Source organism: Syngnathus acus, chromosome 17 (genome assembly GCF_901709675.1).
Source record: "Syngnathus acus chromosome 17, fSynAcu1.2, whole genome shotgun sequence".
Lineage (NCBI taxonomy): Eukaryota > Metazoa > Chordata > Actinopteri > Syngnathiformes > Syngnathidae > Syngnathus > Syngnathus acus.
The window spans coordinates 5,765,811-5,781,291 of NC_051102.1; the positions used below are offsets into that span (position 1 = coordinate 5,765,811).

At 44.3% G+C, this 15,481-nt stretch overlaps 1 protein-coding gene and 1 long non-coding RNA gene across 3 annotated transcripts in view; both read left to right on the forward strand.

Moving 5' to 3' along the window:
• LOC119137581 (collagen alpha-1(XI) chain-like) overlaps positions 1 to 12,160 on the forward strand; it is a 35,279-nt gene extending 23,119 nt beyond the window's left edge. The window contains exons 29-67 of one of the 2 annotated variants that reach the window (XM_037277022.1): positions 570 to 623; positions 704 to 811; positions 904 to 957; positions 1,226 to 1,279; positions 1,402 to 1,446; positions 1,626 to 1,679; positions 1,778 to 1,822; positions 1,981 to 2,034; positions 2,130 to 2,183; positions 2,348 to 2,401; positions 2,533 to 2,640; positions 2,877 to 2,966; positions 3,605 to 3,658; positions 4,293 to 4,400; positions 4,476 to 4,583; positions 4,796 to 4,849; positions 4,935 to 4,988; positions 6,026 to 6,133; positions 7,322 to 7,375; positions 7,454 to 7,507; positions 7,588 to 7,641; positions 7,723 to 7,776; positions 7,858 to 7,965; positions 8,048 to 8,101; positions 8,256 to 8,309; positions 8,386 to 8,439; positions 8,688 to 8,741; positions 8,967 to 9,074; positions 9,170 to 9,223; positions 9,303 to 9,356; positions 9,468 to 9,575; positions 9,652 to 9,705; positions 9,791 to 9,826; positions 9,918 to 9,971; positions 10,190 to 10,442; positions 10,527 to 10,639; positions 10,719 to 10,787; positions 10,874 to 11,107; positions 11,250 to 12,160. In XM_037277022.1, the coding sequence (XP_037132917.1) occupies positions 570 to 623; positions 704 to 811; positions 904 to 957; positions 1,226 to 1,279; positions 1,402 to 1,446; positions 1,626 to 1,679; positions 1,778 to 1,822; positions 1,981 to 2,034; positions 2,130 to 2,183; positions 2,348 to 2,401; positions 2,533 to 2,640; positions 2,877 to 2,966; positions 3,605 to 3,658; positions 4,293 to 4,400; positions 4,476 to 4,583; positions 4,796 to 4,849; positions 4,935 to 4,988; positions 6,026 to 6,133; positions 7,322 to 7,375; positions 7,454 to 7,507; positions 7,588 to 7,641; positions 7,723 to 7,776; positions 7,858 to 7,965; positions 8,048 to 8,101; positions 8,256 to 8,309; positions 8,386 to 8,439; positions 8,688 to 8,741; positions 8,967 to 9,074; positions 9,170 to 9,223; positions 9,303 to 9,356; positions 9,468 to 9,575; positions 9,652 to 9,705; positions 9,791 to 9,826; positions 9,918 to 9,971; positions 10,190 to 10,442; positions 10,527 to 10,639; positions 10,719 to 10,787; positions 10,874 to 11,107; positions 11,250 to 11,396 (3,084 nt within the window). In that variant the 3' untranslated portion in view covers positions 11,397 to 12,160. The remainder of the gene's footprint in view (positions 1 to 569; positions 624 to 703; positions 812 to 903; positions 958 to 1,225; positions 1,280 to 1,401; positions 1,447 to 1,625; positions 1,680 to 1,777; positions 1,823 to 1,980; positions 2,035 to 2,129; positions 2,184 to 2,347; positions 2,402 to 2,532; positions 2,641 to 2,876; positions 2,967 to 3,604; positions 3,659 to 4,292; positions 4,401 to 4,475; positions 4,584 to 4,795; positions 4,850 to 4,934; positions 4,989 to 6,025; positions 6,134 to 7,321; positions 7,376 to 7,453; positions 7,508 to 7,587; positions 7,642 to 7,722; positions 7,777 to 7,857; positions 7,966 to 8,047; positions 8,102 to 8,255; positions 8,310 to 8,385; positions 8,440 to 8,687; positions 8,742 to 8,966; positions 9,075 to 9,169; positions 9,224 to 9,302; positions 9,357 to 9,467; positions 9,576 to 9,651; positions 9,706 to 9,790; positions 9,827 to 9,917; positions 9,972 to 10,189; positions 10,443 to 10,526; positions 10,640 to 10,718; positions 10,788 to 10,873; positions 11,108 to 11,249) is intronic. The other variant, XM_037277024.1, reaches the window with a different exon arrangement.
• A 1,738-nt stretch (positions 12,161 to 13,898) lies between these two features.
• On the forward strand, positions 13,899 to 14,249 carry LOC119137616. The gene is made up of 2 exons (XR_005100950.1): positions 13,899 to 13,959; positions 14,141 to 14,249. It is a non-coding gene; the product is annotated as an uncharacterized LOC119137616 (long non-coding RNA).
• The last annotated feature ends 1,232 nt before the right edge of the window (positions 14,250 to 15,481 follow it).

Sequence of the window (15,481 nt, forward strand, 5' to 3'; positions counted from 1 at the left end):
ATTACAAATATGATTATTATTTATAAGAATTACATTGTTTTGAGGAGACAATATTAATGGTCTTCCTAATCAACAATAACTGAACGATTTTGTTTGTTTTTGCAACATTACGTTAATATTTTCTAAACCTTATAGTATGTTTTTATATTTATTTATGATATTTCATTATACTAATGCATACTCCTTCAAATAATTTCATGTCATTTATATTTTCTTAATATTTTTGCTGATATTGTTTCATTTATTATTCATTTCAATCATCACTGTTCATTTATTAAGTGTTGAATTTACAGAATGTTTTAAATTTTCCTAAATCCCATTAACTCATACTGTACGTTCTTGTTCATCCCCACGGAAAATATAGGTTCAGAAAGACGATGCTGCACTTTTTTTCCCAAACACCAGATGTCAATAGAGGAACAGAGATATTGTGGTTTAGCTGTTTTAATCCAAAACGCCACTAGAGGTCACTGTCGGCTATTACGCGTGCATCCTGTGTTCATGTTCATTGGGCTCTCAACAAACTATACACTATCATCAATATTGATTGATTGATATCTTCCATCTAGGGAGAAGATGGCTTCCCTGGCTTCAAAGGCGACATGGGCCTGAAGGGCGACAAGGTGATTTTTTTCCCCCCAATGCTGTTAAGTAGGAAGTCTCAAAGTAAATACTAATGAGAGTTTGTTTTGGGGGCTTTCAGGGTGAGGGGGGTGTAACTGGACCCCGAGGTGAGGATGGCCCAGAGGGCCCCAAGGGCACATCAGGACCCAATGGTGATTCCGGTCCCAACGGTCCAGCCGGAGAAAAGGTCAAGCATCCAATCACACATCACGATCGAGGTCCAAATGAAAGTTGACTTTGTTTTAAAGATTTTTTTGTTTTTCTTCCTTTGTCCTTCAGGGAAAGCTTGGAGTGCCCGGCTTGCCCGGATACCCGGGAAGACTAGGTTCCAAAGTAAGTGCGCTTTATTATTTCATAACATGACCTGATTGGGTGGAAATTAACATTTGACCAGACATACATTTAATTTGTCTTTAGATTGTGAATGAATTTTCATTAATCATTTTATCTTGTGTCATTCATTCATTTTTTTTATTGCTAACATGTTGCAAGTGGATTTTCCTTGGATAAATCATTGTTTAAAACACCATGTGTACCTTCTGAGCTCTTTTCTTTTTTACCTGTGCGGTTTTTCAATTTGCTCTTTGTATTTTTCTTGCAGGGCTCCAATGGCTTCCCCGGTTTTGCCGGCGCCAATGGCGAGAAAGGCGCAAGGGTCAGTTTTGTTTGATGCTCAAGACCAGCTTACAGCTAATTTATTTGTTGAACACTTCAATTGATATGAAATTATATATAAACATATTGTTATGCTTTGTTGTTGTTTGCGTCTCTGTTTAGGGAGTTGCTGGCAAATCCGGACCTCGAGGCCAACGCGGCCCAACGGTAGGCAATTTCATGCATCTGAATCATGAATCATTTATGCTGCCCAAACATCAATAACAGTGGTGTTTTTTGAAGGGGGATCAAATTGCTTAGTGGACACTACGCATTCATTTTTGACATATTTTCAACGCTGTATTGAGTTCCTCCGATGATGACAGTATGTGCAATTGTGTGTTTAGGGTCCACGTGGTGGGCGTGGTGCCAGAGGACCTACAGGAAAACCAGGAGCAAAGGTGCTAAGCCAGTTCAATTGTTGACTGTGTGATTTAGTCTAAATGTGATTTTTAATTGCAGGACGTTGACAATGTGTTATCTTTTTGTTCTCCCTCAGGGCACCTCAGGCAGTGATGGACCCTCAGGACCACCCGGAGAGAGGGTTAGTGTTACACTTTCTATTTGTTATTTGTATTTCGGTCCAGAAAGTGGCGCTGCTTTCATCATTTATTTTATTTTATTATTTAAAAAATAATGTCTCATGTTGTAATTGAATTGCATTTTTATTTTTAATTTACCAACCACTTTTTCTTATTAAAGGGTCCTCAAGGACCACAAGGACCTGTAGGCTTCCCCGGACCAAAGGGACCCAATGTAAGGAATTGCATTCACGTTGTTATTATTTTATAGTTTCATTTTATAGTATTCATTTCTGATGCTGTCTATTTGACCGTCCACCCTACTCGTAGGGCCCCGCAGGAAAAGACGGGCTGCCAGGTCACCCAGGACAGAGAGGAGAGACGGTCAGTTAATCCTAATCCTTCTGAATTCCCAATTGACCTTTTGCTAAAGCACATCCCAGGAAATGCTGACTAACCAAAGCAATCTTTTTATCTCATACACCAGCTAAGATAACAATCTAGCATGACGACTTTGAATAAAACTGAGCTGTTTCTTTCCCTTTTAGGGCTTCCAAGGAAAGACCGGACCACCAGGACCAGGAGGCGTAGTTGGACCTCAAGTATGTTCTTGTTGTGAGATACGTACTATAAAATCTGCACCAATAGCAGGAAAAAGTAGAAGGAAACGTTTTGAAATGTTGAATGAAATGTGTACCAGTACTAACTGAATAACTTTGCTGTTGGTTGTCAGGGTCCAACCGGAGAGACTGGACCTAGTGGAGAGCGAGGACACCCTGGTTCCCCAGGCCCACCTGGAGAGCAAGGTTTGCCAGGCGCTGCTGGAAAAGAGGGTGGAAAGGTAAATAAACACTTTTTATTATTAAAAAGAGGTGTTTTGTTTGGATTGTCACATTGAAACCTGTGGAAATCTTCCAAATAATTTTTGCCATTAATTTTTTTCTCGAAACATTTTTGGCACTATTGAATGAATATACTGAAGGATGAAGAGGGTTTTGGTTTTTTTGCGGTATTTTAAAACCATTGCATCCATTTTGCTTACCCTCAAGTGTAACATGACTTCACCTCTCTCTACAGGGAGATCCAGGTCCTCAGGGGCCCAGCGGTAAGCCGGGTCCTGCAGGTCTTCGTGGCTTCCAGGGAACAAGGGGTCTTCCAGGAGCCATGGTAAGAACTATTCACTGACATGTAAAAACATACAAACTTAATTGACTTTTTTTAAATGGTCATACAAGTGCAAAAAATAAGCACTCATAAAAAATAATATCTTATTTGTTTCTTTCATGTATGTCAGGGTTAGTGCTCACTCTAACTATGTATTCACTAGCAAAATATTAGGAACACACACACGTACCCATACTGTATATCGTTTCTGAAACTAAAGCAGAGCAGCACTATATGAGGCAATGATTCTTTTTCAAAAAATTTTGCGTGTGGAATCTTCTGCTCGCTCGGCATCCTTCATGCCCGCGGGTACTGTCTGAGGCCTGCGAATGAGTTACGGTAATAAAAGCCCTTTATTGCCTTTTGCCTCATGCCTCCTGATATGCAGCAGAGGCGATTACACAGCACTTGCTGCCGAGCCAAGAAGCCAAATTTCCATCCTGAAATAAATGGACCCAAAGTTCTAAAACTTTTTATCTAAATGAACCTCAAACAGACACTTCGAAGACTTACTGTATCTTTTCAGAGATTGATTTTTGAGGCTTTTATGTATTTTTGAATTTTCACAATTCAGCATCACCCATCATCAACACATTTGTTTGTGGGACTGACACCAACATCTCCTTTCTGTGTGCTCTCAGGGTCCAGGTGGCTTAAAGGGAGGAGAAGGGCCCCAGGGCGTCTCCGGCCCCATCGTAAGTAATTTGCACCGTTTACATGATTCTTGTGTGTAGTGTTGATTCTAATTCCAAATGGAATGTAGGGGAAAGATAGTTTCCCTGGTTTGTTACTCGAAAAGGACACCCTCCCCATTAGTAGTCACGCTCAGATTAATAAGTGTCTCTTAAAAGCCTCTGAAGGCGGCTGAATGGTGAGAAAGCTGACTGACATTTTGTCAGCTCGTTAAATGCGGCCTTCCTTCAATTATACCGTTAAAAGCGCCTCTCCAGCGTCACGGCATCAGATGACGGCCCATTTGCCGAGATGAAAAGATCCTCTGTGAGTGAGCGCCATGAGGCACTTAGCTAAAATTGCTGGGAATATTTTGGGACGGCGAAGGCGAGACATTGACTTCCTGCTGCTGTCGGAAACGTCAGCGAGTGTGATTACAACATCCATTGCTCGAGTCCTTTTACTTTGACGGCAAGTTTAGCTTGCGGCATATCATCATTTGGACCAAATACACCAGCTTTGCCTTCATGCCACCAATAGTGAGACATATCCAAGTAGTCCATTTTCTCGCTACCATGATTTGCCACTTGAATGAAACGCATCTCCGTCTCAAAGTAGGAATCATTCTCGTTGTGACCGGCATGTTCAATGTGACAGGGTTCCCCAGGTGAGCGAGGCGCGGCCGGCCCCGGAGGTCCCATTGGACAGACGGGACGCAACGGCCCCCAAGGACCACCAGGAGCTGCTGGTGAAAAGGGAGCTCCTGTAAGTCGCTTTCCCCCACCATATCATTCTCGTAGGGGATCATATCCTCCATTTCATCGGTCTTTTATGTGTTAGGGAGAAAAAGGTCCCATGGGTCCCGCTGGCCGCGATGGCATCCAAGGTCCCGTCGGACTTCCCGGTTCGGGCGGACCTCAGGGCCCACCCGGAGAGGACGGTGACAAGGTGGGTGTAAAGTAGTCCTCGTCACGTACGCCGCAATCAATTAAGTGCAAAAACTCACTTCAAGGTTGTTGTGGAGGCCAATTAAATTGGAATCTCTGGAGAAATATTTACCTGGCCAGCCGCGGTCATGGTGACTTTGAAAAGTATATTTTAAAGATGGTGGATAGATTCAGGGAAGTGAGCTCAGCTGCCGATCTTATGTCGTCCCGCAGGGAGAGGTTGGCGGACCTGGACAGAAGGGAGGCAAAGGAGACAAGGGCGAACTTGTAAGTCCCTCGCTTTTGTATAAGATTTGCTTGAATATATAAGGATGTGTCATTGTCCTCAACTCTCTAACTGCTCTTCCGACAGGGTCCACCAGGCCCCAGTGGTCTTCAGGGTGTGATCGGAGCTCCTGGTCCAGCTGTGAGTACCACATCCTATTCTGATGAGTAACTAATACAGAAAAAATCTTGGCCTATCCTAGCGCCAGACTAATTGCCAAGTCGTGGATGGAGAAATTCAGTGCAAGTGTAAATTAGCACGCATTTCGAAAACTCGCAATCCCCTCTTTTGAAAACCCAACCATTTGAATACAAACAATGAAAAAGTCACTTTTGCATAATAAATCCTATTGGAATTGCATCCATTGATTTCAGAGTTTTGTCCCACACCCAAGAAACTTTTTAATGAGCCGCGCTGACATTGTTATCTTAAAAATAACACAGATGCACATCAGCATGCCGAAGCTGTCAATCTCGTGCTGGCGGGGGAGCAAAAACGCCTCAGCACATTTAATGTCGGCGAGCCGCCAAACACGCTCGCTCGCGTGTCCGCCTCATTAACGTGAAGGCTTTCGGCAATAGGGGATGACCCAAAGGGAGGGGTGAGCATAACAAGCGGCACGATCTGGTAAATGGTTTAGTGGCCAAAAGTCGGCATCCGTGAGGGGCGAAAATGACAAAAATAGACACGAGTAGAGACTGGCCGAGAGCAGGTAGCACGGCTGAGCTGAACGAACATTGATTTGTCCGTTCAAATCAACATCGTCCGCGCTCCATTTGCTGTGCTGCTGCAAGAACGCTCTTGATTATTATTCGGAAAGTTTAACAAGATTCTTGCTAAGGTCAGGCCAAGTAGTTTTAGAGATAAGATGTTTTTTCCTTGTAAGTTTTTGGGTGGGCAGCATCCAGTAGCATCTGTAGGAGAAACATTTCAAACTTTAGAAGAAAACATTTATTTTGTTATTTTATCAATGTTTTGCCATTTATAAAGTTACAAAAAAATCTCATTTTTGGAGGACTTTTTTCTAGAGTAAAGATGTAGTTTTACGACTTTTTTACAATTTCTCGTTAAGGGAACTATCCGCCCTGATTAAACATATTTCTGCATTGTAATGTACTTATTGGCCCTCCCCTCGACTCTTTAACCTCGAATATGTCTCTCGTTTGGGCCTCGTGTAGGGCAGCGATGGCGAAGCCGGCCCCCGAGGACAACAGGGAATGTTTGGCCAGAAAGGAGACGAAGGATCCAGAGGCTTCCCGGGTCTTCCGGGACCCATCGGACTACAGGTAACCTTGTTCATCGTTTGTTTCCTGAGCACAAGCGACTTCCTGCAAATGACATTTCATCTCATTTACATTTACATGACTTTGGAACAAAAACCTGCATCATTTATTCATGAAGCCTGGCTCCTGGTTAAATAATGTTTGTTTCCCCTCCTGTTTCCCTCTGCTTAGAATACTGCAGCCTGTTACAAATCAATCAGCGCTAACGTAGCTACGCCTGGCGTCTTGCCAAACTGTTGTTAGGGCCGAAGTTTATTTTACACACGGAAAACATTTCTCTTCCACAATAACAGTACAGGGATACCTTATAACTGGCTACCTAGCTCGTAGCTAGCGCGAGAAGCGAACACAAGTACACTTTGTTCATTTTGCAATCACAAAAAAGTGACAATTAAATTAAACAAAAAATATATATAGTAATTATAATTTTTGGATGAAATAAGGTTATCTTTGTGGGATTAACATAGTACTGTATGTCTTTTATTTCATAAGGCATTATTAATTATTATACATTATGTTACAGAACTAAAGCTGTACAAAGATGAAGCAGGCTCACCTCTTGCAAAGGACATTTCTATGAAAAGAAACTTGAATATTTCAAAGTTCATTACCTCCATACCCGGCGTGCCCCCGCCGGCCAGCCGGACAGTGGGGCCTAATAACATCGTTATTCAGCCTAATTGACTTTTAATAGGGCCTCCTGCACTCCTCTGATCTCCCCTCTTTTAATTAAGAATGCCCTTCAGTAGATGTCCACTCAACTCAGAGCACGGCGCTAATGATTTTTTCACTGTGGGCTGTGAATAAATAGATGATTTTTTTTCTCAAGTAGCTGAATATTTGGTGCAGGATGTGGAGAGGGTGGATGTATCAAAGATAGAGAAGCATTTGTAAACATACACTTTAGAGGTTTTCCAAAGAGTGCATCTTTCTAATCCATTAGTGCGTCAATGTCGTTATTTATCGACCCGCACACTATAAGATGCGTTTGACTGTCAGGAATGAAACCTCAGGTCATTATGATTTAGCCTTTTAGATAAGAAAATCTGCAAAATCATTCTGTTAATATTGCTTGTTTCTTAGCAGGATTTAAAGTCGCTGGTTGCTTTTTAGGAAAATAGTCGCCAGAAGGGTCAAAACAGTGATTTTTTGCCCTACACTTCTCTAACAAATGACTCTCACCTCTTCCAGGGTTTGCCCGGCCCTCCAGGCGAGAAGGGAGAGAACGGAGACGTTGGAGCCATGGTGAGTGTTTGAGAATGAAATGCAATTTTCTATTTCATAATAATAATAATAATGATGTAAATGCCTGTCTTTTAACAGGGTCCTCCTGGACCACCAGGCCCCCGTGGCCCCCAGGGACCAGGTGGAGCCAGTGTAAGTTTGTTTTCTCTTTTGTAAATGTCAACACTTTTATTGCTCTTATTGCTTCACTGTAAAGTATGCTACATCCACAGGGAGCTCAAGGCCCCTCCGGTGGAATTGGAGGACCAGGAGCTGTCGGTGAGAAGGTGAGCAGGTTTTCCACGTATTGTATTATATTGTGAGGGTGTACAATCCAATAAGACAAATTCTTGCTTTTCGTTCAACAGGGAGAAACTGGAGAGGCCGGCAACCCAGGACCACACGGAGAGCCAGGTTCAGTCGTAAGTCCTTTCCACACCAAATGTCATCTGAGATATTGTAAGTATCAGTATGACCCTTTTGTGTGTGTTTTTCTTGTTCAGGGCCTCCGAGGAGAGACCGGAGAGAAGGGAGAAGCTGGACCTCCCGGAGCTGCAGGACCCGCCGGGGCCCGCGGACCACCTGGAGATGATGGTCCCAAGGGTAACGCTGTATGTGCAACCCGTTCGACATCACCACATCAATACTTTTTCTAAGTTCAAATGCTGAGTCATTTTTTCACTGTCTCTGTAGGGCCCTGTTGGCTTCCCAGGAGATCCTGGTCCCCCTGGTGAGCCCGGTGCCGCTGTAAGTATTAAATCATTTCTAATTTATCCGTAATAATCTAGGCGGTGGTGTTTGCTAAAGCACCAATGTCGTCACGACTCATTATTCTGCACCATATATTTTGCGGAGCAACAAATTTGCACTGATTTGAATGTTTGGAAAATGTCTCATTTAGGGCCTTGACGGTTTAGGAGGTGACAAGGGAGACGATGGGGAGGCCGGTCAACAGGTATGTTGTGACATGTCTGAAGATAAATTATCAACATGTTACAGTAGGTGACCATTTTTTTTCTTACTCTATTTAGGGTCCCCCAGGTCCTTCTGGCGAGGCCGGCGTACCAGGACCTCCTGGCAAACGGGTGAGGAGACAATTTTAAAGATAGGCCATGTCGAATTTCAATGTGTGCCAATGCGTGCACGTGTTTGATGATGGCCTAATAGCACACGACAAGCGTGCTGTTGACCTGAGGCAGTTTGGTCAGCTTTTAGCTTTTAGCATGTTTAGAACATAATGGGAAATCTCTTTCAAGGTCACCGCTCGCACGAGCCGGCATTGGATTAAATGACAGCGGCATCAATAATTGTGTGTGTGTTTGTCCCCCTGAAGGGACCCATTGGACCAGCAGGACAGGAAGGACGACAAGGAGAGAAGGGTTCCAAGGTAAAATGTGGATTTAAGAGCAAAATAAATGCCTATTAGCATTTGATCAGTCCTTGTTAGAAATAATACCTGACAATTTTAGCCCGCTGTCTACTAAGATCTCGCTATGTTAGCGTGCCTCCTGTTAGCATGCCTACTGTTAGTATTTAATCAATTCTCACAATATAATTCGACATGCCTAAAAAAATGCCTTTACCACATTAACACTCTTTTTTTCCCCCGCAGGGAGAAGCTGGAGCCGAAGGACCTCCTGGAAAGACTGGTCCTGTGGGAGCCCAGGGGCCCACCGGAAAGGCTGGTGCCGAGGGTCTTCGAGGAATCCCCGGCCCTGTTGTGAGTCTTGAGTTTTGATTGCTGAAAGATGTGATGAGGATTAAACTCTTGATGTTATCCGCATCTGATGCACATGCTATATTATTTCATCTTAGGGTGAGCAAGGACTTCCTGGTGCTTCTGGAAAAGATGGACCTCCTGGACCTCTTGTAAGTTTTTAAAAATAGCTCAATGCAGGTTGGGTTTTTTTCTACTGCCATTCACACTCATCATCCTAACTGTCCACAGGGACCACCTGGACTTCCTGGTATGAAAGGCGCCTCTGGATTCAAGGGAGAGAAGGTAAAATGCTAATGCTTAGTATCGCTAATCCCATGAGAAAGAATAATTTACATATTATATGGAGTTGTTTTATTTTATTCAGTAAGTTTGTTTTGATTCCTTCACGAACAGGGTCACCCCGGTCTCATCGGTCTCATCGGACCGCCTGGAGATTTTGGAGAGAAGGGAGACAGAGGTCTGCCTGGACCGCAAGGGCTTGGTGGTGGCAAGGGTGAAGCTGTGAGTTCATATTAGATTGACTTCTCAAACAATGTTGTTATCACATTCTAATGTATGCTTTTGTGTCTACCCTTAGGGTATTGTGGGTCCTCAAGGTCCTCTTGGTCCTCCTGGTCCTCCCGGTATTCCTGTAAGTTGTATTTTTGCACATTTTATTCTTACCCTTTTCTACCTTCTCTCGTCTCAACGGCTTTATTTTATTTATTTTTTACCAGGGAGCTCATGGACAAAAAGGCTCCAAGGGATCAAACGTAAATTGAGATTTAAACAATCACTCATTCATCATTCCAGGTAATGGATTATTTTTAAAATGTTTGTGATGCTGCTTTTTTTTGCCTTCAGGGTGGAGCAGGTCAAAAAGGAGACCCTGGAATGATGGGACCACCTGGACCTCCTGTAAGTTTCTCTTGTTTTAATGTGTCAAAAAAAACAACTAATGAGCTAGCACAAGAAATTAACAAATCAGTCTTCACTCAACTCTTCGGATACAAATCATAGTCCCTGGACAAATGCTGGAAAAATATGCTGGACAAAATATATTAGCATTATTCTTAGCATTTGACATCAACTGTTCTAACAGCAAAAACACCAAACGTTTTTCTTGTGCCCCGCAGGGCCCAGCAGGCGACATCATCCAGTCGCTGCCAATCCAGCACGTGTCAAGGAAGAACAAGCGGCATGCCGAGGAGCAGGCGGACGAGGCGGCGGACGACTACAGCGTTGACGGCCTGGCTATGGAAGACGTTTTCGGCTCCCTCAACAACCTCAAGCAGGACATTGAGCGCATGAAGTTCCCTCTGGGTACCGCCGACAACCCCGCTCGCACCTGCAACGACCTGCGACTCAGCCAGCCTGACTTCCCTGATGGTAGGCATTAGCAGCATCAACATATTTTGCCAATATAGTGAGGTTTTTTTTTTTTTCCATCTTCATGCTTGCTCCCCCCATCAGGTGAATACTGGATCGATCCCAACCAGGGTTGCATCGGAGACGCCATTAAAGTGTTCTGTAACTTTACGGCGGGCGGCGAGACGTGTATCAACCCAGACAAGAAGTCCTCAGGGGTGAGTGTCGGAAGGGAACGCGCCGCAGTGTGAAGACATCGCAGTGACTGTCGGCGCGTGTTCTCGTTGTTCTCCGCAGGTCAGAATATCCAATTGGCCCAAGGAGACGCCTGGTTCCTGGTTCAGTGAATTCAAACGTGGAAAGATTGTAAGTCAAACTTGTAGACTCTCTTCAGAAATAGCAGCATGTTAGCATTATCCGGCATTGACTTGGTCTTCCTCCTCGCCGTGCAGCTCAACTACATGGACGTGGCCGACAACAGTATTAACGCAGTGCAGATGACCTTCCTGAAGCTTCTGAGCTCATCGGCGCGCCAGAACTTTTCCTACGTGTGCCACCAGTCGGCGGCGTGGTACGATGCCAAGACCGACAGCTACGATAAGGCTCTGCGCTTCCTGGGCTCCAACGACGAGGAGATGTCATACGACAACAGTCCCTTCATCAAGCCGCTCCTCGACGGCTGCGCTGTAAGTCCTCCACAGCAAAACAATATTCAATTGCTAACAACTGTCATTTCAATTGGTAACAACTGTATTTGAAAAATTAAACTTTCAAACCAAATTTGAATTCCGAATGTGAAAGGCTAACGTTGACATGTGGTGTGTGCAGTCCAAGCAGGGCTACTCCAAGACGGTTTTGGAGATCAACACCCCTCGCATCGACCAGCTGCCCATCCTGGACGTCATGCTCAACGACTTTGGCGACTCTAACCAGAGGTTCGGCTTTGAAGTCGGCCCCGTCTGCTTCCTCGGCTAGACCCCTACCCCCTCCTCCCACTCTGAAACCCCTCCCAACCCCTGCCTCCCACCTTAAGCCCCTTGCCCCCCTGCCGTCCCCCCCTCCCCCCACTGACGGACAGGGTCGGACGGCGCAAAGCAAAGAAGATGAAAGATGTGGCGAGTGTCGTCGTGGCAACCCTCCGTGGGGTCGCAATCACATGACTGAGAAGTTAGTCAGAGAAAATAAAAAAGGACTTTTGATGGCGTGGTGGGCGGACGCGCTCGACCACAGATGTGCGTTTGCGCAAAACACTCAAGGTGCTACACAAATTGCTTTTTGATGAAACTGTAATTATTATAATAATTATTATTATTTTGTACAATATTGTGCCTTTCTGAATCCACCACCATTAAGAGACTTTGCATGTGTCCCAGCTCGTAAATGTTCCCTGTTAAAGTGTTAAGAAATTATCCAACCCGGACGTACAGCACGTTTGAACAAATTTGTAAGTATCAAAAAGTTTGTAAATAAAATTATGACAGCAGGCAAAAGTGCAACACAAAAGACATAGTATTTTTTATTGACTTATTGGGAAGTTGAGCCATAATAAAAAGTAATATAAATATTTTCCAAAAGTTCTTATTCTGTATACCTCAAATAAACGTGGGCCATAGTTGTTTGTTCTAGAATACATTTTTTTGCAAGAAGAAATGTTCTTTGGTGTTAATTTACCACCCAAAAAGCCTTGTTGACTTATTGTGTGCCTTTTAAAAATATTAAAACTGGATTCTGAAACTGGATGTTAATATTGGTCCGTTTTTTCCCACCAGGGATAAAGAATACAAGCCTGTGAATGTTACCTTTTATTATTATGTTATTATAGCTTCAAGTGGAGGAACTGAGCCTGCGCCGTTCGTAACCAATAAATATCGCAAGTCGAGGACCCCGTGTCTCTCTTACCGACGGTCTTCTTGCGGGTGATGGGCGTCGGGCTGCGCACGAGCGGGCAGCTGCCTCTTGACTTGGACGCACCGTCGCAAAGCGGAGACGAGTGATGTGCATTCCAGTTGTTTTAAGTGAAGTGAATCTTTGGAATCAGTTCACTCAAAAGATTCGTTCAAACGAATCGTTCAACGAATCGCACTTTTCACTTTCACTTAAGCTTTTTCCCTAATGAAGTGGCCTGTGATTAGGTACACCTCATGGACACTTCAATAGGTACACTTCACGAGGTAAAAAAAAAAAGATAAAGTGTCGCGAACGATTCGGTGAACGATTCTTTTGAACAAATCTTTTGAGTGAACCGATTCTAAAGATTCAGTTCACTTAAAACTGGAATCCACATCACTAGTACAAAAAAGTGCAGCCGGCCAGAAACTGCCAGGTCGAGATAGCCGACTGGTTATTGTCGTGGCTTATACTCGGTAAGAACTCGGTTCGAGCCCAGGTGTGAGTATAAATTCACTGGTGCTTTTAGAATTGGAACCTCGTTTTGTATGCGTACGCATATGCAAACAAATGCAAGTATTTATATGTAAATACATAAAGTGGCCCCGCCCCCAAGTTGGCGGAGCAAACCAATGGATCACGCCTAATACCTAGGGGGCGGGGTGAAATCCAAACGTGTAGGGGGCGGGGCGAAGAGAGTTAGGGTTTCAAAGTAGGGTTTAAAGCTAGGGTTAGGGTTAGGTTCTCTCAAAAGATTCGTTCAAACGAATCGTTCAACGAATCGTCCCCCCCTCACACAAAAACACACACAATGGCAACAGTCACTCACTCGGCCGTGAACGGGAAATTGCGTCACTGACTAGTTCGTGAAATGGAAATTACGTCACTGACTCGAAAAGTCCCTCCTCCGTCTAGCAATCGCTGCTGATTGGTCGTTTGCGAAGATTCACGAGTGAGTGACAGACAATAGTGCTGCTAGCTCAGCCAACACACGTCTTTGTTGACTCGTAGTTGATGGTGTTATCAAGAAGTCCAACCTGCCGCGGGAGCTGCTGAAGACCTTCTACACTGCCATCATACAGTCTGTCCTCTGCACCTCCATCACTGTCTGGTTTGGATTGGCCCCCAAACAAGACAAGCACAGACTGCAACGGACAATCAGGACTGCAGAAAAGATAATTGGAATCAACCTCCCATCTATCCAAGACTTGTAGCTGTCCAGGACCAGGAAACGTGCAAGGAACATCTCTACAGACCCTTCTCACCCAGGTTGCAGTCTGTTTCAACTACTCCCCTCCGGACGGCGTTATAGAGCGCTGTACGCCAAAACCAGCAGACACAGAGACCGCTTCTTCCCCCAGGCTGTTGCTCTGATGAACTCACACCACTCTTAGAGTCTCAGAGTCATTGCTGTGCAATAACATCCTGCTCTCCACACCTTTTTTTGAATTGTCTACACTGTTTGTACTGTGTCCTCTCTGCATCCATTGCAGCCTGGTCATCCTGGAAGAGGGACCCTCCCATCTGTGGTCTCGTCTCAAGGTTTCTCAGTTCCCCTAGCTGGAGTTTTGAGTTCTTCCTTGCCCTCTTGGGAGTTTAAGATCAGGGGATGTTTGAGAACATTTGTCATTTTTCACATGTCCTGAGTGTTGTTAGTCACCTAAATGTTGAACAGAGGCTGTGATGTACCGAAGTCAAATTCCTTGTTTGGAACGCTCAAACATGGCGAATAAAAAACTCTTGAATCTCTTGTATCTTGAATCTTATTATACCGAATGTGTTTGAGTAAAAGGTTGAAAGGAAATAAAACTTTGTTTTGCAGTTGTTTTCAGGTTAGCTACCTAAATGTTGTAAAGAGAACGTGATGTACCAGAGTCAAATTCCTTGTTTGGCATGCTCAAACTTGACAAATAAAAATTGATTTGATTTGAAAGTGAAAAATGCCACACGCACCCTCACCCCCACTTTCTGATTGGCTGTTTGATCCGTGACGTCACTTGGACACTCCATTAGGTACACCGCCATTTTCAGGTGGACCTAAAAACAGGCCACTTCATTAGGGAAAAATCATGGCCAAAGCTTAACTTAAAGTGAAAAGTGCCACACCCGCCCTCACCCCCACTTTCTGATTGGCTGTTTGATCTGTGATGTCACATGGACACTCCATTAGGTACACCGCCATTTTCAAGTGTACCTAATAACAGGCCACTTTATTAGGGAAATATCAAACAGCGAACAGTGATCTTGGAAAACATGTTGGAATGCGGCCCCGAGGACTAGAGCTTGACACCTGTGACCTTTGACCATGATGTTTCCCTAATAAAGTGGCCTGTTATTAGGTACACTTGAAAATGTCAGTGTACCTAATGGAGTGTCCGTGTGATTCCCTCGTTAAGTGCACCTGCGTGAAAAGTTTTAGCTCCTGCAGAACGTGAAAGTGGCTAAAACTTTTCACGCAGGTGCACTTAACGAGGGTAACTTGGAAAACATATTGGAACGCGGCCCCTCGAGGACAAGAGCTTGACACCTGTGACCTTTGACCATGATATTTCCCTAATAAAGTGGCCTGTTATTAGGTACACTTGAAAATGGCGGTGTACCTAATGGAGTGTCCGTGTGATTCCCTCGTTAAGTGCACCTGCGTGAAAAGTTTTAGCTCCTGCAGAACGTGAAAGTGGCTAAAACTTTTCACGCAGGTGCACTTAACGAGGGTAACTTGGAAAACATATTGGAACGCGGCCCCTCGAGGACAAGAGCTTGACACCTGTGACCTTTGACCATGATATTTCCCTAATAAAGTGGCCTGTTATTAGGTACACTTGAAAATGGCGGTGTACCTAATGGAGTGTCCGTGTGATTCCCTCGTTAAGTGCACCTGCGTGAAAAGTTTTAGCTCCTGCAGAACGTGAAAGTGGCTAAAACTTTTCACGCAGGTGCACTTAACGAGGGTAACTTGGAAAACATATTGGAACGCGGCCCCTCGAGGACTAGAGCTTGACATCTGTGACCTTTGACCATGCTATTTCCCTAATAAAGTGGCCTGTTATTAGGTACACTTGAAAATGGCGGTGTACCTAATGGAGTGTCCGTGTGATTCCCTCGTTAAGTGCACCTGCGTGAAAAGTTTTAGCTCCTGCAGAACGTGAAAGTGGCTAAAACTTTTCACGCAGGTG